The sequence below is a fragment of the Telopea speciosissima genome, chromosome 11 (genome assembly GCF_018873765.1).
Source record: "Telopea speciosissima isolate NSW1024214 ecotype Mountain lineage chromosome 11, Tspe_v1, whole genome shotgun sequence".
NCBI classification, from domain to species: domain Eukaryota; kingdom Viridiplantae; phylum Streptophyta; class Magnoliopsida; order Proteales; family Proteaceae; genus Telopea; species Telopea speciosissima.
In genome coordinates this window covers 52651588-52676097 of record NC_057926.1, presented here as the reverse complement: position 1 = coordinate 52676097, position 24510 = coordinate 52651588, and the positions used below count along the sequence as shown (strand labels likewise).

Sequence of the window (24510 nt, the reverse complement as noted above, 5' to 3'; positions counted from 1 at the left end):
TAACTCAAAGTCAATGCACTGATACCAAAATTAGAAACATGCATATTTCAAATAAAAATATCTCAATTTATAAGGAAATTATTAATGTAACAAGGGTCTGTTATTTATCTAAACATAACAAGACACCAACTATCCTCTTAAAACTAAAATAAGGGATGTGTTTGGAAATTAATTTATAGGATAATTCAGTGAAATCACATTCACGGTGGGATATAGAAACAAACAAATTGAATAAAACCAAGAATTTAACGGAATTTCTAATAAAGGATTAAACCGTAATTTACATACCCCATCTTCCCCAACGGCCCAACCCCCAACTCCCAACCCCCTCTCTTCATTGGCCGGTGAATCCTCTGGTCACTCCGGATTTTCTTTTCCACACGTCTCTCTCGTTTTTTCTATCGAAAACCTTCTTCACTATTTTTCTCTCGTTTCTGACAAGGGTTTAGGTTGTTGATTAAATCCGATATCAGAATTCTAGGTTTTGGCTGCATCGCTCTCTTTGACAGCAAATGTTATGCTTACTAGTCGATTTCTATGCGAAGAAACCCCAAACACTAATACTTAGGTGTAGCGAATCATGGTTTTTCCATTAGAATGTTTAATATTGTATTTTTTTTTCACTCTTAACAATTTGTGTTCTCCATCAATGACTCAGAGGTTCAAGAAGGGAAAACGTACTCATGGTCTATGAAAGAGAAATTACAAATTTTCCATCTGGATTTTGTTGGAACTGATCTATGGTTTGCCCATATTAGTGCTTTTATTTCGTTTTTTGAAATATAGACGTTTAAAACCTGTATCATTCCATTTTTCGTTTTTTATTGTTCTCTATTTTTTGACCATTTTATTTGACCGTCCATTTACAATTTTTTACTGTTTAAAACTCACACCGTAAGACTCCATTTTTTTATCGTCCGTTTTTGCTAATTATGTTTCAAACCCATTAGTAATCAGTTTTGATTTGAGTACTTGAAATCGACTAATAATTGATTTGATTTTGATTTTCGTCAATTACAATGAGTCAAATCAAACCATTTATAAGGATTTTCTTATTTACACCCCGTCAAGCCAATTTGGTTCTCCTCCAACCATGGCAGGAGCTGGAGGGTTTAGCCCAGCAAAACAAGGGTGGTTTTGGTCAATTCACAGGTGGACCCCTATGAAATGATCATATCCTCCTATTTTTGGGTATTTTTGCTAGGCTGGACCCTCTAGCTCCCACCACAGCTGAAGGAGAGCCAGATCCCCCGTCAAACTGTCAAATAATTTGTAATCTTACTTCTTTGCCCTTTTACCCATATATCATAAAAAACATTTTGAAAATAATACAAGGGGCAATTAAAAGAAGTATCAAATTCCTAATGGTGTCATTCAGATGCTCTTATACTAAAATTGAACTAAGTGACACCCTTAAATATGGTGCTGGTCAAGAATTAGAGTAGATTCGAACACTGGACCTATACAGAACATGGTTTGAGGAATCGGTATCGTATCGGCTGATTCATATCAATATTGGTGGAAATCGATACTGATTCCTAACCGAGGTGGATCAGTATGGACAAGGGTAAAAATGTAAAAAAATCCATTTCTTTTTAAACAGGGGTAAACTTGTCCGATACCTGGAATTTTTTTCCTGTACGGTTCCCTGACCGGTGCAATTCCCTATTTCCTCTCACAAGAGGAGAGTGGACCGAATTTTTATCACCTGCGGTTCCCCTGCCCGGTACGGTTCCCTAATGCCTCTAATAAAAGGAGGGTGGACCCCACCCGGGCAGTGTATTCGGTCAGGGGGTGAAATGATTTCACCTCCTATGAGAGAAACTGCACAACCTTACCAGTCAGCAAACCTCAGGGGGTAAAGGTCTGGGTGGACCCCACCTGGGCAGACTATTCGGTCAGGTGCCCCGGGTGGATCCCACCCCCTCTTGTGAGAGGAATTAAGGAACCGCACCGGTTAGGAACCGTAGACGATAATTGTCCCCGATTCCTGGATACAGAAGGGAAAGAAATTGATTTTGGGAGTATTGTGCACAGATGCGTATTCTAACCCCAACTGACCAAAGGATAAGCATGGTTACATGTATGCTGTTACCCACTTACCCATCAACGTCGTCATGTTAATATTATATTATATCCTTTACCGAATGATTATCGCTATTATTTTATTTCCTGCAAAATTTAGAATAAAAAAATAAAAAAATAAAAAAATAAAAAGATACAGCGAGACATGATGTTGCAGAATATTGAGAGTCTTCCTTCCTCTTCCACTCCATATCCATCATGGATTCTCACTTCTGTTGAAACTTCAAACTCCAAAAAAAGTAAAATTCCGATCCAAATCAAAAGCTATCAGAAAGTGCAAATATTTTCTGTTTTTGTCCCCCCAAAAAAAAACCTAATTGCGGCAGAATCTCTCTCTCTAACCTCCATGACCTTGGCGTGATTTTTCTCCGGTGATTGATGGCAGGCACAGGTATGATCAATTTGATTTTGAATGTTTTTCTGGTTCTTTTCTGTTCTTTTTTTATTTTTTCTCTCTCTTTTGATTAGATTAGTTTTCCTTCAAATCGACTGAAAGGTTGAAATTTTGTTCCTTTTTTATACAACTACAATGGAATTATTGAAGAAATCAAGAAATAATAGAGGAATATACGTTTCAGGTACTGTATATCAAGTTCACCCAATCAGAGATCTGAGTCGTTTAATCACAATTACCGGCACATCAAACACCTATCAACAGATGATAGAAGCGATTTCTCCTTTGTAAAATGTAATTGATTATCAAATTGAAATCTCAATCGTATTATCATTCTATTCTATATTTTTCCTCATATTATTTCTTTGGAAGATTGATTGACCATCTTACTCGCGCATCACTGTTTGTGCAGCATTCTGCTGTAAATTACTTGTGATTATCCGCATCATCAGGTTCTGTCTGGGACTGAAATTGTTTTCTTACTTGCTACTCCTTGCGCAATCTGAAAAAAAGTCTTTGCACAGAACGAATGGAAGGGAGTCAAATGACCTCTAAAGCTGCCAAGAACTGGTAATCTTATGAGCCCGAAATAATGGAAATTTTCATTTTTTATAAAGAAAAGAATGAACATTTGCGTTTCATTGTCAGTAACAGATAAATTTTTTAATTCATTCTCCAGTTCTATGATCCCTGCATTGGGGCTTGGGTCTGCAGAAACATTAATAGACATTTTTACCAATTTTACGGATGTTATATTTTGAGTGATATGTTGATTGGAGTGATCTGAACAATGTTTTCTTTTTTACCAACAGATATGGAGTGTGTTGATGTGCGAAGAATATCATGTTGCAGTGCCTAGAGGGATATAAGCATCTGTTTGCTGTCCTGCTGGGGTGTTGTGATAATCAACGAGAGGGCCCTGTAGATCCAGAACTTCTTGCGAGGGTGACAGTTTGTACGTAACTTCTCTCCTTTGCAGATGTTGTTCCCCACCCCCTTTTTTTTCCGCGGGGGGCGGGGGGCAATGGGTTGGCTGGGAAATGATAAAAATATAGGAGATTGATATTTCTCTTTTGAAACTGGTAGCAATTAGCATACACTAGAATTATTGTTGCAGCTTGATTCACGACCTGCTGCTTCTTACCAGCCAACATGATGTCCATATGTTATTCATTATTTCATTTTCTCCTTCTTTATCGGTTTATCCTTTTCTGAATAAAATGTGGCAATTGAATGATAGTACCTTTTTTAGACTGAAACATTGTTTACTTTTCTAGTTCTCTTTCTGAAGTTCTTTTGCTCAAGTCATAGAATCATTTAAATCATTTACCATAATTGGCTTATTCATCCACCCGATTTAATTTCTTCATGTCTTTCTTTGTTCTAGTTAGTTATCCTTTTGTGCCGTTGAAGCAATTGATGAACAATTCATATTAAGATTGTTATTTTTTCTTTTCTACCTCCTCCCTTTGTTTTGCTGCAGTTAGTGTAAGTGAAATTGAAGCTTTATATGAGCTATTTAAGAAGATCAGCAGTGCTGTAATTGATGATGGGCTGATCAACAAGGTATAACTTCCAGGCTACTATTCTGTTTTCATAATTTAATTGGAAATTGCCTTGTAGTGTATGCATCTTGATGAGATGGAAAGATTCAATTGTGTTCTCCACTTACCTAATGTACTGTTGACTTTTCTCTTTCTAATTTTTTCCTATTATGTTATTTTGATTGCAAACCATCACAGGAAGAGTTTCAGTTGGCTTTATTCAAGACAAACAAAAAGGAAAGCTTATTTGCTGATCGGGTACTCTTTTCAATCTTATTATGCAGTTTTGTCTTGTTGTTCGTTCTGTTTCCACATGACCATGGTTCAATTCTCTTATTTTCTTATTTTTTCTTCCCCATCCTCTTTCTTGTTGAAAATGTAGCCAACTGGAGAACAGTTGAAAGTGTTCCAACAGAAGCAGGTATTTTTGCCACGTGGACTATTTAGTCGGTCATTCTGATCATTGGATAGATGAGAATTGACCTGGATAGGCCATATGTCAAATTTGGGAATCTATCTCAATCCCTCCCCCCTCTTTTTTTTTTTTAAGTTCCTATGTTGTAACTGGTAACCAGTGCCAAACAAAGTGGCATATGGAGAAATCAGATTGGTCTGAAATCTGACACATGGTTAGATGATGTGGACAACATGTCCATTAAATTTGGGCCTGATCAAACACTTTAGAAAAACCGCTTCAGTTGGAACCTGACTCTTTTTTTTTTGTTGGTACTTAGGAGGGGGTTATGCCAATTTTGATATTTTTTACTGCGATTACATTTTGGAAAGTTCCAAGAATTCCATATAATGACTGTCAGGCTGTAATTCGAACTATGCAGGTGTTTGATTTGTTTGACACAAAACACAATGGAATATTAGGTTTTGAGGAGTTTGCACGTGCTCTGTCAGTCTTTCACCCCAATGCACCAATTGATGATAAGATTGAATGTGAGTTGCAGCACCACTGGGCTGATGTTTATTTTACTGTTTAGCTCCTTATAAGTGTATTACAATTTATATGATTGTAGTTTTGGAACTGTTAGAGCTATGGAAGGTTACTTGACTTTCAAGTTAAGTTTAATCCTAATGTTCAAGATGATTTGCTTTTATGTTGGAAGATGTGGGTCATCCCTAACTCCTCACTGTTCCTTTGCAGTTTCTTTTCAACTATACGACCTCAAACAGCAAGGATTCATTGAGAGACAAGAGGTAACTTTCTTAGTTGCTAGAAATACTAATTAATTAATAGTTGAGATCTAATGTTAGTCAGTTGACAATGTTAGGTTACTTATGTGAAAGCTGAATCAATTAATCTTAGTTCAACTAGCTCTGACAAGATGCACAAATTGCTAGTTTAAATGCTTTCTTCTTCCATCTTGATCTTAAATATGGTTATTTCTACCCATAAAAATTTATAGTTATTTCCTAGTTTGGTGTTTGACCTTTTCTTTTCTTTTTGTGAATAACGGCTTTGTTGGTCACAAAGAGAGTATAGTAGTTGTACATCTGCCAGAGGGAGGTAGTTTACTCCTTGCTTAACTGTTGGGAAAATTCTTTTGTTTCAATTTCTTATTTTCATTTTATTGTCCTTACCTGGAACATTCTTGTGGGTGCTGGGTATGCCGTTAGGATTTTAATCAGATAGAGTTGATTTGGTTCTCCCATGAGGAAATATTCCTAACCCATAACCTTATAGAAGTAAAGACCCTCTGGGGGGACTTATGTCTATTATAGTTGTCTATTGTACTATTATACTCCACGTAAGAAGAGTTGTCACTCTTCTCCATCAAATGGATTATGGCCTCAGTACGATTCAGGTTTTGTTATCATTGGGAACCATGGGTTGGCAATAGTCAATAACTGCTAAAGGATGGCACATGGACAGCAGAAATAGTTTACTTTTACAGAAACATAAATATTTGTTATCCTTCATAGCATTTGCTTGCAGAATTATTTTATGAAAAATAATTCTAAACCAATCTTAGAATAACAATATAACATAAACAAAGTGCAGAAAACACACATGCGTAAATAATATGGTCTTGTTCATGACAATTGTAGATTATTTGTATGGAGGCAAGAACTATTCCTGATGCAGAACCCGTATTCGAAAGACATTATTGGGTTCGCTATAGGCCCACCCAATTGTACCATATCCAAAAGTACGAAAAAATGGCAATCTTGTAAACATTTCAGAGTTTTAAAGGGTGAGTGGCAAGACTGTAAACAACCAGAATGTTTAAGGAGATGGTAGACAAGGATGTAAAGGGGATTAGTATTTATTGAGTGAGGGTAGACTTGGAAATAACTCAAAAAGACGGATATGAAAGGATAAGAGAGATGGTGAGGGGCATTAAAGGAAAGTGGGGAAATAAAATCAAGCAACAAAGGAATCGTGAGGGAGAAGGGTTATCGTCTTCAACCTAGAGTCGAACCAGCAGCGGAAAGGCTATTTCTTCATGTAAATCTCCATCTCAGAGATCCAATCAATCTGAAGATTCAAGAGTAGTTTGTCACGCCACTAATCTCTAATTCCTACCTACTAAATCTTGTGGTACTGTAGCAACCAGGTTTGCTTTCGGACTCTTTACTTATGGAAGAAGGGACTTCTTGGAATAAGATTCAAGGGTTTTGGCCTTTTGGGTTGTAATGTAGGGCCGGTAGGGAAGAAGGGAATAGTTGCAGGGGAAGGGGAATAGAATAGGTAGCTCAGGGGTCAGCAATGCTATAAGCAAACTTGTATTCATTCAATCGTGGGCCCTCACAAGAGCTCTTACATATTTATAGCCTTATGGCTGAAAAGAAAAACAAATTCAAACTGACTCAAAAATAGAAACTAGGATTGCTAACTAGGGTTCACAACTAAATCCCAATGAGGATTACAACTCCAAACAAAACTCAAATAAAACACTTAATTAAAAGTCAAATATTCCTAAACCTAATCCCATGATTTAGTGTTGGTGTAGGGGGGAATCCCTACACCTACACTACTGGTCTAGGGAAGAATCCCTACTCTTGTGGCTGTTCTTAGGCAGCCGATTTACATCAACTCTCCCAATCTTTAAAGAACTCGACTCTGTCGAGTGAGGTCGCGAACCTAAGATGCCTTTGTAATTATCTTGACGTTGAGGTGGCACATATCTTGAGGTAGACAATCGAACGACAATTCCGCGAGTAGAGTGATCCATAACTGAAGGAAGAGAAAACTGTTTTTGCCGTGGCATATCCTTCAATGCATGAGGCAACATTAGAAACATGTGCTCTCCTTGCCTTACTTTGATGGTATTCCGTGCACCATCATAGAGAATACCAGCATGTCCTTCCCAAGGTCGCCCTAAAGGAATGTCGCAATGCGCCAATGAGGTAACTAGGCAAGACACATGGTACTGCAATGGCCCAAACTGTAGGTGTACTCGAACTACTGCAGTGGCCTCTTCGCGAGCTATAGGTCCAAAACCTTGCACATGAATGTTCTTGAAAAACTGCTTCTGTGGAAGGTTATGTGCTCGAACAAAATCAGTAGAGATGAAGGAGTCTTGAGTCAGATAACTATACTTTTCTTTAGTTGTCTTGGCATGAGCTGCAGCCAAATCAACGGACCTTTATTCAGTGTTAGCAAACTCTAATCGAATCTCAGTATTTAATCCGCTGATATATCTCATAACCCGCTGTTGGTTTGTCTCCTGAAGTTGGCATCTTGAAGATAATTTGTGGAACTCTAGTGTGTAGGTATCCACATCCTTACTGCCTTGCTGAAAATTGAACAATTTGTGAAACAATTCCTTCTCATAATTAGGAGGAATAAATTTCTCGTTCAGAATCTGTTTCATGACCTCCCAATTGGTACGGGTCCAAGTCACATGATAAGTAATGTAGTCCTAGATTGGTAAAGGACCAACTAGGAGCCAATCAACCAGGATCTGTTATGACCAGGTGAATCGGCTAGGTCAAAATAGGGGTTTTGGTGAAATTAGGTTTAGAGTTTGATTTATTGGTTATGTCAAGTTGAGGTAGGGGAGTCTATCAGTAAAGGTCTTGAGATGTTTTAATGGATGGAAGTGTGTAATTTGAATGGGCAGCAACTTAGGTTTAGGGTTTCGGGTTTTGGAAAAGAGGAAAAGAGGGGGATCTAGGGTTTAGGATGGGAATTTGGGGCTAGGGCTTGGATCGATTACTCCTAGTATGGCGAATGAAATTTCGATTCAGGAATGGTATGTTTCTGATGGTTGGATTGGTTTGTGAAGAATTTGGGTAATGGGATGATCTCTAGAAATAGGTGGGATGTTGTGGTTTGAATGGGGTATTGGGAAAGCAGCTTGGTTCGAGTATTCCAATTGGGAGGAGAATACTCGATCCAATTATGTGAAAGTGTTGTTAGCTGAATGGTTTGTTAAGAATTTTGGGAGATGGAATGGATGGGATGGTTTCAAGAAATGGGTGGGAAAATTAAGGTTTTGGGGGTGGTTTGGAGGATTAAGAGAAGAGTGGGTATTGATGGGATGATTCAAACTTACTGTTGTTGCAAGGGCAGCTCAATTGGTTAGAGGATCTGGAATAAATCTTGAATCTTGATCTTGAACTTGAAGAAGATCTTTAAAAAATTGAAGGAAAGCTTCAAAGAACCACTCGGGCTTCACACCGCGAGGTGTCGATTGGATCAAACACCAATCCCACCAACGAACCACCAGGGTTTCCCACCGCAAGGTGTCAATCGGATCAAACACCGATCCCACTAGCCTTGATCAAACACAAGACAAAATCTTCAATGGAGAAGAAGAGAAGAGCAACAAAAAAGCTTTTCATTAATAAAAAATTCGTGTTCAATACTTCCCCCCCCCCCCTTACAACCTTATATAAAAGACTCAAAAATAGACTCCTACACTAAAAAGGAAAGGCCTAACCCAATCCTTAACCTATTAGGTGACTTAAACTGACTAGGGAACAGAAATAGACTCAAAACATAGTCCTAATCCAGCCCCATTGAACACTTAAAAGAAAACTACTAAAATCACTTAAATTGAACCATTGGTTGAACCGGTTCAATTTATGAACAAAAACACTAAAATAAAACTAAGTATGGAACTAAAACAACTAATCCAGTATGCAACCCTATTACCCATACTTTAGGTCCATAAAAGTGACCTATTAGTCTATTACATATAAAATCCATGAGATTAAAGGCCCAACATGTATAGAACCTAACCCTAGACTTATTCCTATCAAAATAAGCCTCTTTTGGTGATGCATCTGCATCAACTCTCCCCATCTTGAAAAAATGTGTCCTCGAATTTTGCAGTGATGAGGGGGAAACAACATGTGGGTTGCAGACTTGACCATTCCCTAACAGAATTCTGGTTGCTTGTAGGCTTTATGAATTAGTCTTAACTGCCCAACATTCTGCCCCATACATCATAGCAGGTCGGATCACAGTCCTGTACAATTTTCCTGTAAGCTTTAAAGGAATGTATCGGTCACACAGTACTCCGGTCGCACTTCTCCACTTCATCCATTCCACATTAATTCTTTGTGAGACATCATCATCTATATCATCTTCTTTATGTATGATAGACCCCAGATATCTAAAATAGTCACTTGGCAGTAACTCTCTCTCCTCAAATTTCACCTTGTCATCATCCATCATAGTGTGGCTAAGTTACACATCATATACTCCGTCTTTGATCTACTAATCTTAAAGCCTCTTGTTTCCAAGGTCAATCTTCACATCTCTAACTTAGCGTTAATCCCTACTTTTGTCTCATCCACCAAAACGATATCATTGGCGAAGAGCATACACCACGGTACCTCATCTTGGATGTTCTTGGTTAATTCATCTGTGATAAGCACAAATAGATAAGGGCTTAGGGCTGATCCTTGATGTAACCCAACTGTAATTGGGAATTCCTTACCCTGGCCTCTCACAGATCTCACACTAGTCACCACATTCTCATACATTTCTTTAATCTTTCTTAAGGCTTCTTGAACTTCTGCCACACCAACCTTGCGTACATATCTATGATGTCAACAATAGGATTTCGTTACCTGGAAGATTTCCCTAAGTCTCTTAATGGTTACTTATTATACAAGTGGACGTAAAGGGTATACCCAGTGCACGATGCTTCTGCCACTGTGGGGTCTAGGGAGGGTCATAATGTACACAGCCTTACCCTCGCTTCGCAAAGAGGCTGTTTCCCGCCTTGAACCCGTGACCACTAGGTTGCAATGGAGCAACCTTACCATTGTGCTGGCCCTCTTACTTATTAGACAAGCACAACCTGTAAATAGATGACCTTTTTGTTTATATGTAAGTTTTTTTGTAGAGCGTGCTTGTTGGTCACAGCTGTAACACGTACATATTCTGTCATATTTCTTGATAAATCCTTTCTCTGCCTATCCGGAGAGAAGATGTTGGGAGTCCTAAAGTAGTAAGTTTCTACTCTTCATGTTTATAATTTTCTTTCACATGGGTTGTTGTACAAGATTTGACCCCCAGAATATTAGTGCCATATGATAAAATAAAGAAGTGCGTTTGTGTCTGTGAGGTAAGCTCACTTGGTCTCTCTACTTGATGGCTTCTATTTCCTTTCTTCTTCTTCTTCTTTCTCAAGGCTACTCTTCACTGTACTGTTCACTTTGCATAAGAGTACCTTTCCTCTAATTTCTTGTAACTTTTAAAAGCCTGAACAGTTATAACCTTTTCCCCCCACCTTTCCTTGTAGTTCAACCTTAAAATCCAAAACCCTAGGCTGTCCTACATTATGCAACCTCTGAAGACAATACATAGTTACATGTATCCATAGCTGTAGTTTAATAGCTGGGTCGTGTTATAACTAGTAACTCTTATAACTCTGATATAAAATAAAGTATGAGCACATTGATAAGATAAAGTGTGTTTTAAATGTCTTCAACTTTATCTATAAAAAAATATATGTTTAATGCTAATTTTCATGAATGTCAACTTAATTACCAAGTCTCCAAGTACAAGTTCTTTTGGTTCTATAAATTGGGTATCCAATTCTTTTCTTTCTTATATTTCTTATTTTGTTGCTTACCTTTGTTTGCAATAATCTACAGTTTTTGGGATAAAATTGAGTGTGTTTCCTTGACATAATCTATCGAAGGGAAAATAGGTATACTTTCAAGTATTGTTGGGCTCGGAAGTTAGATATGGATGTCAATAATAAAAAACACTGAGAAAGGAAATGCATTGAACGGATGTTAGTGGCTTTAAGAGTTTAAATGTGTTAAAGATAGAGTGATCGATGGGTTAAAGTAAACAATATTTAACCGAAGACAGTTTGGTTCATACTTGTTGTGTCTTGTTTTATTACATATAACCTCTTGTAATTTTGAAATAGTCTTCGAAAATTATAGGAGCAATATTTCACCTTTTATTATCTTAAAACATCAAATTTTTTGCACTTTATCTTGGACATCTTAATATAATTCTGACAATTGACCGACTTCTCTATAGGTGAAGCAAATGGTAGTGGCTACACTTGCTGAATCTGGCATGAATCTTTCAGATGATGTAATAGAAAGTATCATTGACAAGGTGATTCCTTAATCTGGAACAATTTTCATGTTTAATTTATCTCTAGGATTGATCGTATATTATCTTGCTCACCTTCACTCAGATAATTCATTTGTGCACCCTTTTGGTTTCTTCCTTCTTTGTATGTCTCCGCTGCTGTAATATTTTACTTAAGACATTTAAATGTCCAATGTTATTGTTTTTAATCGAGCCTTCCATAAAGAGCTTAATTTTATAGACATTTACCGTTGGTACAGATTCATATTTGCATCTTAAGGAGGTGACAGGGTCACAGGATCATAGTTGTCAAGGCGACTAGACGACCCAAGGCATTCGAGGGGTGCCTAGGCGACAAGCTGCTTGCCTAGGTGCCCTAAGTGTGCAGTATATGACTATATGTAATATAACAATGATAATTTTGTATAATTAAGTTTATATGCTCTACATAGAAGCCATATCAATGCAATATGGTATAATTATGTAATGTAGCTCTAGATAGGAGAAAAATCCCACTAGAGGCCAAACAATAGGATCTAATAAGGCTACTGGTTTGGCTGGGCAGAATTAGGGTTTTTAGGTTAAATTCTAGGGTTAGGTATGGGGGAATGGGGTAATGTATATCTGATTTTGATAGGCAGGCTTTGGGGAAGCTATTAAAACAGATTTTAACAAGTTTTGAAACAAGATTCAATTTCCAGAATTTTTAGGGTTAGGGTTTGGGTTTTAGGGAAACAACCAAGTAGTCAAAACTAGGGTTTATAATGGGAATCTGAATCAGGGGTTAGGGTCGAATGTTCAGGTGTGTAGGAGGGAGGTTCGACTGTAATATAGACAGATTCTGATGGGTGGTTAGCTCTAGACAGAAATTAGGCTATTTAGGGTTTTTTGGGGTTTTAATGGAGAAGAGGGGATTAGGTTTTTTGATGGACAGTTGAGGCTGCAGGTTAGGTCGAGTGGAGGGAGGGCAGTAAGGGATCTGTGGTTAAATTTTGGATGAAAACTGATGAAGGATGAAGGCTGGACAGGTTCTAGATGAATTAGGGTTTATGGGATTCAAACTAAAAATAAAGGGATCGAATGGGGAAGGAGAAGGAATAAAAGAACAGAATTAAACTTCAAACTCACAGCAGGAATCCACTGGCAGCAGCTTGATAATTGAAGGAACCTCCCGATCGTCTCGATGCAAGGAGTTGCAGGAATCCACCCACCCTATCCACCTTGAGATCCACAAGGATATCACTCACAAAGGAGTAGGAACAGCAGCAGCAACAATTGGCCAGCAGTAACAGTCTTTTTTAATTCAAATTCAATGCGGGGGAGCCCTCCACGATGTACTTTATTTATAATGTGGCTTTATGCCAAATCCTACTACAACTTAATGACTTCTCCTTCACAAAATCGTGGAAGGAAGGAATTTAAACTAAAACTAATAACTTAAAATAGTAAAAGACCTATTTAACCCTACTAACTTAAGTTAAAAGACATCTAACTTAAAAGAACTAATTTAAAAGAAGATTCCATACTAGCCAATAGGATATAAGAACCTATTAACCAATAGGAACACTTCACTTAAATTAGACCAATTGAACCAATTGGGTGCAACCAATTCTAAACCGGTTCAATCTAAAAACAGGAAAATAAACTAAGTATGGAAAATAATATTCCTAATCTATGGCTCCCTAACCAAGCCCTAAGTTCAGGGCTTCTTCTTCTTCTTCTTCCTACTTGGATCTGCATCATTATGCTAGTAATGGCATATGAGAAAACCAACATATAACAAATAAAGCTTAGGATATAATATAAGCATATTCATGAAAAAACAAAGTAATAAACATCAATCAACGTAAACTTGTGAAGTGTTAACAAGGCGTGCTATCTCCTTGGACCCAAGACAGAGCCTAGACACCTAGTCTTGACATCTACAGATGGGATCTTAAGTCCTTATTTTGGTTTATTGTGGTTGTTTCACCCTATGTTTGCTTTCTATTAGAGGTGGCACTCAGTTGAGTTGGGATGCAATTTGTTTGAGGAATGTTCAATCTAAACCTGAATGAGAACCAAATTGAAACTTGGTTGGCTAACTCTGAACTGCTGAGGTTTAAAACTAATTAATCCAGAACCTACATTGCTTGTGCATTCGAGGATACCTAATCAGTCTCCTAAGCTAATTCTGACTACACAATCCAACACTGCTGCTTCTAAAGTCCTAAACTGCCTCAAACACTTTACTTGATGGCTGAAACAAGAATATCCTATTAATAACTATTGAGTATTGACTATTTGACTATTCAAGTAGCCCAATTAAATTCCAAATTCCAAATTACAAATTTGACTCCCCCCCGAAACATGTCCTAATGACTAAACTGCCCTTCTTTTGTTGCTGCCAGCTCCTATTGGTTTAGATCTTGACTCGGGCCTCCTCAATAGATCAGATCGATCCAGTCACCTATGGGCCTCACTACTGCATCATATAGTTTCAATACTACATATTCTCTTTCTCTCCCTACCATTGGGTTTGAACATGTTGAGCAGTCCCAACTCACAACCTAAATGTAAATCTAGTGGTAATTGTCAATCGGAATCTGCCTGTCATTCAGAAAATTGTTAACCTAGGAGAGGGAGAAAATTGAAAAGGGGAGGGGGTTGGTTGCATGTCGGGTCAGATTGGGAACCTAAGTAGATGATGCAATCTGATATTCTGATGTAAAGGTTATAGGCTTGTTTGAAGATTGTATGGGTTGGAATTTTATTTCTAAGGGATTTGGTGCAGTCAAGAATGGCTGCTGCCAGGGTCAAAATCTAGTTCAATGGAAAGTAAAGAAAGGGCCACGGTTGGAGGGTTTTATGAAGAGAAAGGCTGCAAATGAAGGGGGAATGAAAGGAAGGATTGTGATGTAGGAGACTAACTTACTTGGTGATTTTGGCTGCTGTAATTGATAGTTGAACTTGAAATTGTAGAGAAGATGGATAGTTTTAGACAACTAGAGTCTCACTAGTGTCTCACCATAGGAGTCTCGCCTAAGACACTTGATAACTCACAAGCACTCTCAAAGAGAAGTAGACTTAAGTCTTAGTTTTTATTGAAAATCTGGAATGCTACAGCAGCCTCCACGAGTTCTATTTATAGGGGAGGAAGAGCTCCCAAAAGTCTCTTAGTTACATGCATCTCAAAACTTGGTTGTTAGTCCTCCCAGTTTTAGTGGAGTTCCCACACCTAGAAAACATTTCCCCATACATGGAAACTATCCCCAATAAACCTAGGAACAATAAACAAGAAACTTAGAAACTTGTTACAAGAAATACTAAATTATTCTAGGAAGCTGAGAAGTCACTGGATTTTTTGTTTACTTGTGGGCCAGAACTTGGCAGTCCCAAGGCTCCACAAAATTGCTGTAAGGGCCAGAGTTGGTTCAGTCCAGGCTGGACTTGAACCTGGGCTGGGCTTGAACCTGCTGGATGCTCTGCATCAGGATTTCTGTTGTATTGGGATCATAGTTGTCAAAACGTCGCCTAGGTGTCCTAGTGCCTTGACAACTAGGGTCGCCTAGATGCCATGACAACTATTATTGGGCTGAATTAGAAAGTACCTTGGTTTAAGGGGTTTCAAGTGTTCACAGTCACATAATAGTGCCTAATTTTATTTTCTTTCCCTTATTCCTTTTCTTAGCGGTCTTATCCCTTTCTCCTCCTTCCCCACAACCTCTTCCTTAGAGTGTGGCCCTAGAAATCCAAACCCTTGGCTGCCGTGTACCAGCAGATCTCCAGCAGTTATAATCCTTGCTCAACTCCCTTTATTTTCATTGTCAAGGCACTCTGAAAGATGACTTTACTAGAATAATGGTCACTTTTATTTGAATGCTGAAATAGATGTGGGTTCTCACTAGTTGTGTTCTTAGACCTGTATTGGATTGGCAGGCATGATAACATACATGCTGGTCAGATGTAGTTTTAGTGAGCTGAGAGGTGCACAGAAAATGCTAAGGCCTCCTAACACTTGAGGTGCGAGGCAAAACATGTGCTTAAAGTGGGGAGTAGGGATAAAGGTGGGAATTAAGGTTTTTTGCGAAATTATTTTTGAGTATTAGCTTTGATTTTTGGCGATTTATATGGGGCAGGCATAGAATGAATTTTAATGGTTGTCGATGGACATAGAAAGCCGCAAAACTTTATATTTGTGATGGATATGCTGAAGAATTGTTAGCCAGGGTTTTGGATGAGTATGGTATGATTATGGTTTTCCAATGGTTACCGTCCCCAGATCCCGCAGTGGCGGGAGCCTCGTGCACTGGGTATGCCCTTTACTTAAAGGAGTTAATGGTTGGGTGCAGATGGATGAATCTCTGAGAGAAAAGATTCATTAACTGTTTTTTTCATTGGGATGGGGAAACCGGTGAAATTCCATAACCTTATTTGAGTGCCTCATGTTTTGGACTCTTGCAATGTCTTGAAGTGCTAAGGCGTGAGGTTAGGCATTCCACTTGTCAAAAAGGTCAGGTGTAAGCCTTAGGGCAGGGACCATAAGCCTCATGGGCATACATGAGGCATCCATAATCTAACGACATGAATGTGTATATGTGTATGTAGGACAGAGAAAAAGATAGTGTTTTTCTATGTATAATCTAACTAGATGACTGTATATGTGTATGTGCCTGTGGGAGAGAAAAAGATAGTGTTTATCTATGTTGCACTGTTCCTTTTTTTTGGGTGTGTGGGTAGTATGAGTATCCATATTCTTTTTGTTTTATTTTGTATCCAAGGTATATGTTATAATATGCAACATAAGCTTAATGGAGAAAAAAATATATCGTGAACACCATAACATAATTTCTTGGTAATTTAATAGTTTAGGACATATTTTCCCCCTTTTGATAGATAGCCAAGTAACTAAGTTATTAAGTAAACGAAACAAAGTACCAAGCAAGAAAGTAATAGTACAACAACAGGAGGCCAAACCCCACTACAGGACTACTTGAAAGGGTAATGGACTAATGGCCCATTTACAAATACTGTATTTACAGACCCCCTAGCAAACTCATCTGTAATAGAGTTTGCAGATCTCACCTCCAAGAGAAAGCCTCCTTGCACCGCTAGGGCCCTTGCCTTTCTAATGAGATTGAAGTAACATCATGGCCCCCCATCCTGGTTTTGAAGCCTATGGACGACAATGGAAGAATCACCTTCCACTATCACATTACTCCATCCCTTGAATAAGGGCCTGAAGCTCTGCTGTGATAGAACCGGCATTGCCAATCCCTTGTGAATTCTAAACATATCTCCAATCCTTGCCAGTCCAGGGTTCCCTAGAGAACTGCCATCTGTGTTTAGCTTCACATTGTTGGAAGGGGAAGGCTCCAAACATGCTGGATCTGATCATGAGTCCCATAGGAGGAACACTGAGATTGGTTCATAAATTAATCCTACGGAATACCACGAAATGTATCCATGTCATAGCCCCCTTACCTGTCCTCAACTTAACAACCTCAATGTTCTTTTTTCATTTTTTTTTAATATATAAATTAGATAAAGTAGTAATTTGGACCAGTTTTTAAATAACATTGCATTTATGTTGAAAAATAAAGCCCAATATGATGGGGTTAATGAGGCTCGCATCTCAGGAATCTTGCATGAATAAATCCCATGCCTCACAAATGCCCTGATTTATGAGCTTATGGCCCATAGACCTTACCTACTTCATTGATGCACCACGAGCCCTTTTCATAACCCCTCGCCCTTGGGCTTCTGCCCGAAATACCTCCAAAAAGACTGGACCCTTGCCCTAACTTCAATTCCAAAGTCGACTTTATTTAATCTAATTCAGTTGTAATCAGAAATTTGAATACTATGTTAGAACTATAGCCTCAAGGCAAGGGATTTTGGGAACTTAAACTCAATTGGTAAAATTTCAACTCCAAGTTTGACTTTTCTTACCTAATTCAGTTACATGGATGTTCATGCAACAATGTTCTTGAATATGTTTTTCCAAATCATGGTTAGGTTTAAGTTTTGTGTGTTTCATGTGTGTATCCCGTAATATTACATTTTATGACATCAATGCATGATCTGTTACAGACCTTTGAGGAGGCTGATACAAAACATGATGGCAAAATTGACAAGGAAGAGTGGCGTAGTCTTGTTTTGCGACATCCATCTCTCTTGAAGAATATGACTCTTCAATACCTCAAGTAAGTTATTGACTTAATAATATGAATAATTTTCTTTTTCTTTATGGGCATTTGTCGAGTGGCATTTTCTGTTTTGCCTAGTTTGTTTAAAATTCTTCGTCCAATTGTGTCTTATTCAACTGCATTTCATTTTTTGTCGGTGAGAAGCTATAACTTGATATGGCTAGATATTTGGTTTCACATTGAAGCTCGTAGTGAATAATATGAAGGAAACAACATTGTGCAATAATGGAACACAGAAGGAGATAGATATTTTATTTCTGTATGGATAACTAAACTCAATTAAGTCTTTTTCCAACTAATTGGGGTTGGCAGTTGGCTACATAACTCCTGTTTCACTATTACTTTCCCTCAACAGTCCATATGATGGCCTCTGGTTTACATGCCTTAATCACATCAAACAACTCTCCTGCTCTGTATGGATATTGTAAATTTTTTTCTAGATCAAAGGAGCACTTTGGTTATGGTTTGCCGTAGTTTGTTCTATTCATTGAGGGAATGATGATGACTCCCTATTATTTAAAATTGAAACCCTGTAATATTTGTGTTCTCTTGAGTAGTTTTTCAAAATTAACGGATTCCTTAAGGACCAATGACTCTAATGAAGCTGATGTCTCTCTGATTGTGAAGTCATGTTCAACCCATAATATGTCCCCTGAGAAACCTTGGTTACTTAAGTTGAATGGATTCTTTTTTCGGGTATGATAACAAATTTATAATGAAATGCAAAGCTACACTAACATTTAGTACAACAGAACGAACAGGTCAAAGGTGACTAACCCTAAGACCTAAGGGACAGTAACTCCATAGGATAATGCCCCAAATACAGGTAAAGTCCTGTCCACTCCTGGTTTAGCCTTCATGTCTTCTTGGGCCTTGGATGATCTTACTACAGATTCTGATACCAAATAAGAAAGTAGGAAGTTCTTGTAAATCACAGTACTCTATTAGTTCGTCACATAAATCATTATTGCCTCGAGACTAACTATTTCATTTTCTTTGAACAGGGACATAACTACTACATTCCCGAGTTTTGTGTTTCACTCACAGGTTGACGATACCTGAGGTTTTGAATCCACTTTTAACTTTAGAAGTCTTTATTGAGGATGGGTTGTACCTTTCTCGACAACAACAGTGTGGACCTCCTGAGATCAGAGGGTCCAGAAGAAAGCTGGCAGTTCATACTGTTTATTGTTAGGGGCAATGGTTTGTGTTATTTTTCTATGTTCAAACTCCAAACATTCTTTACTACTTTCAGAGACATGGTTTTTGGCTTGAATTAGCAAAGGTTGCATTGGTTTTCTATGGGGAGTATTTCCCATGGGATAAAAGAAAGAGGAAAGAAAGATAAAATATTAGAAAACGAAGGTCAAAACTTTTCCGAAGTATCCAAGCTGCTTGTGACAAGGAATCAGGGATGTCTTAATTACATTCAGGCTGAGTGAGCATCTGAAACCCTTAAAATCTGGAATTTAGGTCCTCAAATGTTCACACTTTATAAGGGGATGCCTGATGCTGCAAGGGAGAAGAATGTTCTTTTTAATACAATTGTTAAGGATGCCCAAGACTCAGTTATTGGGGGGGGGGGGGGAAATGTAATGCATAGAAAACTGTGGTTTGGTGAAATGGACCAAAGAGGTGAGTACTGTTCAGCCAGAAAGTAAGCAATTGCTTATTTGGTATATCAGCAGGGAAAATAAGTTACTGTCCTGTATTGGTGAATCTTGTATGGAACCGAGGGAAGATGAATAGAGTGACCTTGCTGGTGTCTTCAGCCTTCACTGTTGGATCGACAAGTTTGGGGTAGAAGTTTACAGGAAGTCAAAGGGATTCTGGTTTTGCAAAGAAGCATCGTCTCAAATGTTTTGATCTTGATCAATGCCAAGTTGAGTAGTTATAATTCGAGATCAAGATATCAAGTTAAATCCTGACTGGAAAAAATGATCGTCACTTGGTGATGCTATCAGATTTTCTCAATAGCTTGGAAGGTGGAGATTGATCAAGGAGAAAGATTGTTGCTTCACTAGTGATAGTGTGAGAAATGATCGCTTAATGAGAATAAACTCATGAACTCATCAAATTGGATTCAAATCGGAAAATAAAAAAAAAACAAGCTGAAGAATATATTTTTTTGAAAATTTTTAATTACCATAACAAGGTTTTTAATTTCGTTACACTAGGTTTCATTTTTATTTCCATTTGGGCAATCAGAGAGAAAATACTAAAGTTGAAATGCGCTGAGGTTAATTTTGTTGATTAGGGAGTGGAGGTTTCCATGATGGTAATCAGTTCTAACCTCCCAATCCCAACTCCAAAAACTTTTGATTCGGGGTATATGAAGGCCTCGGCTATGCATAAAAACCATTGATTAGGTATCATACTAGCCAAATATATCGGTATCGATCTCAGTGTATTCCATATTGGGATTTATCGGATGATTTTGCCCTTGATTTCAATTGAAAAAAATTATTATTTTTTGAACCAATTTGCCTTAAAAAGAACCATTTCGATCTAGGCTAAAACCGATACGGCTGATTCAATACCAATATTTGAAACCATGCCTCCATTTGGTTTTACAATGAAGCTCCGAGTGCGAAAAACTTCTGTAGATGGGAAATTAGCAGAGTTGATAATCTCCAGAATGTGAGAGAGGACTTTGAAGGGGCACCTACCTAGCATAGGTAAGGGAAGTGACAACTACAAAATTCAACTGGGATGTTTGATTCAAGCTGATTCATGACCTCTATGGTCCTTGTAGCTGTTGCAACAATTAAAGCAAGGAATATGTGAATGGCAAATGGGGGAACGAACCAAGAATTTGGATGTGCCACATGGCCCCTCTATGTGGCTCAAATTGAGGAACATGATCTTATAGGCTGGACATGACATATGTAATGTTTTTTCATCTTTTATTTAAAGAAGAGGATAAAAAAGAGATGGAATTGCTCATGTTCTCTATGCCGCAGCGCAATCACCGCCTAGACACATGGGCCTGCCACTCAGGGGGTAGGGTGGTCATTGTGCCCACCCCCATGTCTGGGTGTAGCCTGTGGCCCCGGCATAGAGAACATTCTCCCTAATTATTATTAGGGTAAAAATAGTACACAATGTGAGCTTACAAATGAAATTTCAAACCTTCTCACATATCAATGTTCATGTGAGGGGGCATGTGTAGGGAATCTTGTCCCTTATTATTATTATTATTATTATTATTAGGGTTTTTTATAATTATCATCCCAAAAACTTTGATATTTACTATTATTTCCCTAAAAATTTTCAAACAACTATTACCCTCTTCTGTTGCATACTAATAACTAACTGACCCCCACCGTTACATATCTATAACGGAGAAGATTAGTCGTGAGAGTGTGTCGTTGTCAAGAATTTTCTAGGATCAAAATATCCTTTTGGGGTAGTAATTGTAAAAAAAAAACCCACCCCATCACCTCCCTCCTCCTCCTCCTCCTTCTTCTTCTTCTTCTTCTTCTTCTCCTTCTTCTTCTTCCTCCTCTGCAACCCCAACCGCCCCAATCTCTCTCTAGCTCTCTTTCCAAGACCTCCTTCTCTATACCCAAAAAACGAAAGAGAGGTTTCTGCATTAATCCAGTGAGCAGCAACCGATTAGAGAAGAAATGACTCCATGCCTGTTCTTTACCTTGAACCTTCTCGTCCATTCACCGGAACAAAATTATAGCAATCCAAAACATAATCCAGTCCACCGGAAATGCTTAAAAAGGTATCCAATACGAGGAACGGAGAAGCTCAAGAGAAAAAAAATCACCAAAGATACAATCGAAGAACAAAAGGTTTCCTCCTTTTTTTTAACCTCCCTTTCCAAATAAAAAATCATCGGACGGCGGACACCACTGACGAGCCAGGAAATTTTTAAATGAAAAGAAAATGCAGAGAAATAAATTAGGGAAACGCAATTCAAACAGAAGTAAAGAGTAAAGAATTGATCATACCTTAAAGCTAAAAGAGACAAGGAAAGTAACAGAGTGGATCTAGAGAGCAAAAGAAGTGGAATTTCAGGCTTGCATTGGAAGAAAAGCTCTCGGATTCTCAACCATCAATGGAGCAGAGCAATTAAGGTATTTGTTTTCTTTCTATATTTTCCCTCGCTTTTCACTTTTCCTGTTTAATTCTCTCTTCAGTAGTTGTCTTCTTCGGTTGCAGAGAGAGCAAGAAAGAGAGAATGGAGGGAAAGTGAGAATGATGGAAGCAGGGGAGAAGAGAGTGTAGGAGTGAAAGAGGTGGAGATGGTGGGCGTTGGGTGGGTTAAAAACTATACGCGTTAGGTGTCACTTTAAAAGGTAAAGACGCTGGGAAAAGCAGAAACCTCTCTTTCGTTTTTTGGGTATAGAGGAGGAGGTCTTGGAAAGAGAGCTAGAGAGAGATTGGGGCGGTTGGGGTTGCAGAGGAGGAGGAAGAAGAAGAAGGAACGGTGATCGGGTGGGTTTTTTTTTTTCCAATTACCACCCTAAAAGGGCATTTTGGTCCTAAAAAATTCGTGACAACGGCACATTCTCACAACTAATCCTTTTCGTTACGGGTATGTAACGGTGGGGGCCAGTTAGTTATTAGTATGCAACAAGTGAGGGTAATAGTTGTTTGAAAATTTTTAGGAGGGTAATAGTAGATATCAAAGTTTTTGGGATGGTAATTGTGAAAAACCCTTATTATTATTAGGGGAAAATTTTCATATACGACTGTGTAAGCCGTGTATGTGAGAGGGTGAGAGTTTCAAGGCATTAATTAATGGGTGGGGGTTTATGACTTTGCCAACTCTTTATGAGAGGGGGCATGACCATGCATGCTTACACGGCCGTGTATGAAAACTTTCCCCTTATTATTATTAGGGCAAGTTATTGGCATCCTGGTACCAATTATTAGGTACAAGTTGAAAGGGCTGAATATTGATACATACACGAGAGGAAGAAGAAACAACCCCTCACGTATCAATGTTGAGAGGGCCTTGGTACAAGGGTCAGGTTGCTCCATTGTGATCAAGTGGTCATGGGTTGAGTCTAGAAACAGCCTCTTTGCAAAAACTGGGGTAAGGCTGCGTACATTATGACCCTCCCCAGACCCTGCAATGGCGGGAACCTCATGCACTGGATACGCCCTTTTACACGAAAGGGAGAAGAGAGAAAATTGAAAAAGAGAGGGAAAAATAGGATAACTTTGGCTATACCGAGGAAGCTTGGCCTCGTTTCTCAAAGATAAGTGATTACAATGGTTACAATAACAAAATATGGCAACCACTAATAACTTCTACTAACCACAACTCCCATGAATAACAACTAACCCATATCCCTGTTCATCAAAAAAATAAAAACAAACAAACAGCAACTAACCCATATCCCTACATAACCCATTTACATACAATAAATCCCTATAACCACACAATCAGTTGTAACTTCCCTTCTAGCCATGTACCTATTCCCATGACATTTGCGTAATTGCCATGCAAGAGCCATGAAACTCAGCCCTTCCAACTTGTACGTAACAATGACATAGGAGCTGTGTGTGTGTGAGAGAGAGAGGAATAATGGGAGAATGAATAACAACTAACCCATATCCCTGTTCATCAAAAAATAAAAACAAACAAACAGCAACTAACCCATATCCCTACATAACCCATTTACATACAATAAATCCCTATAACCACACAATCAGTTGTAACTTCCCTTCTAGCCATGTACCTATTCCCATGACATTTGCGTAATTGCCATGCAAGAGCCATGAAACTCAGCCCTTCCAACTTGTACGTAACAATGACATAGGAGCTGTGTGTGTGTGAGAGAGAGAGGAATAATGGGGAGAAGAAAGAGAGAGATCATCAAAAGAGAGGAGCAGAGAGGGAAAGAACTGCCAGAGAATACCAGGAAGAATAGGTACCTATCCGGAGAAGAATGTACAGGAAATGAAGAGGAAAGAGAAGAAAGGGGTAATTTAGGAAGTGAAAAAATATGGTACAAAATTGGGGATGTAAAAGTAACTTTCCCATACGTCCAATAGATTTATGGTAAAGGCTGAGCATGTTAGTGATATACTGTATGCTAGCATCCTATGTGTCTATCTCTCTCTTCCCTCCTTTGAAGGGTAAGCGAGTCATTTCACAAGAGGGAAAAGAGAGGTACACACATAGGGTGCTAGCATACCATATACCGCTAGCATACCTATCCCTCTCCAATAATTTATATACCCAATCTATCTTATCGTATTCCATACAACCGTAATTTTGTTCACATACCATTTACATTGGCCATATGTACTTGAAATAAATCATCAAAACTGCGGTTTGAAACCTAACCGATGGTCAACAAGTGATAGCGTACGAGATTTCAATACACACTGCTTGTATGTACATCATTCTCCCTGTTATTATTCTCTCTTTTGTAACAAACTTGTTGTGTGAAGAACATCCACATACCATTGGAGATTATAAAGATTGTAGACTAAAAATGCACTCACAAATATTCATAGGTTCAATACCCCCAAACTATTTATAATCAAGAAGATGACTACATTGAATTCTAAAATGAAGAAAACAAAATCAGAGAAGTTGTTTATCCATGTATGTATCATACCTTGGGGATAGGGCAGGCCTCAACATAACGGTAAGGTTGCTCCATTGAGACCTGGTGGTCGCAGAAACAACCTCTCTGCAAAAAGGGGGTAAGGCTGTGTACATATCTGCCCCTCCTTAGACCTGCAGTGGCGGGAGCCCCTTTTTGTATCATGCTTGGGGAGGGGTGAGGGGAGCTAATGAAA

At 38.4% G+C, this 24510-nt stretch overlaps 1 protein-coding gene across 2 annotated transcripts; it reads left to right on the top strand.

Moving 5' to 3' along the window:
* Positions 1–2609: 2609 nt before the first annotated feature.
* Positions 2610–19015, top strand: LOC122645770 (calcineurin B-like protein 3). 2 transcript variants are annotated; one of them, XM_043839129.1, is made up of 9 exons: positions 2611–2773; positions 3292–3434; positions 3963–4045; positions 4222–4281; positions 4860–4968; positions 5177–5229; positions 11492–11572; positions 17621–17733; positions 18741–19015. In XM_043839129.1, exons 2-9 carry the CDS (start codon positions 3323–3325, stop codon positions 18796–18798), a joined length of 669 nt encoding a protein of 222 aa, XP_043695064.1. In that variant the 5' UTR covers positions 2611–2773; positions 3292–3322; the 3' UTR covers positions 18799–19015. The 2 variants fall into 2 exon arrangements, with proteins under 2 accessions (XP_043695065.1, XP_043695064.1); XM_043839130.1 differs by lacking the exon at positions 4222–4281 and having other exon boundaries at positions 2610–2773.
* The last annotated feature ends 5495 nt before the right edge of the window (positions 19016–24510 follow it).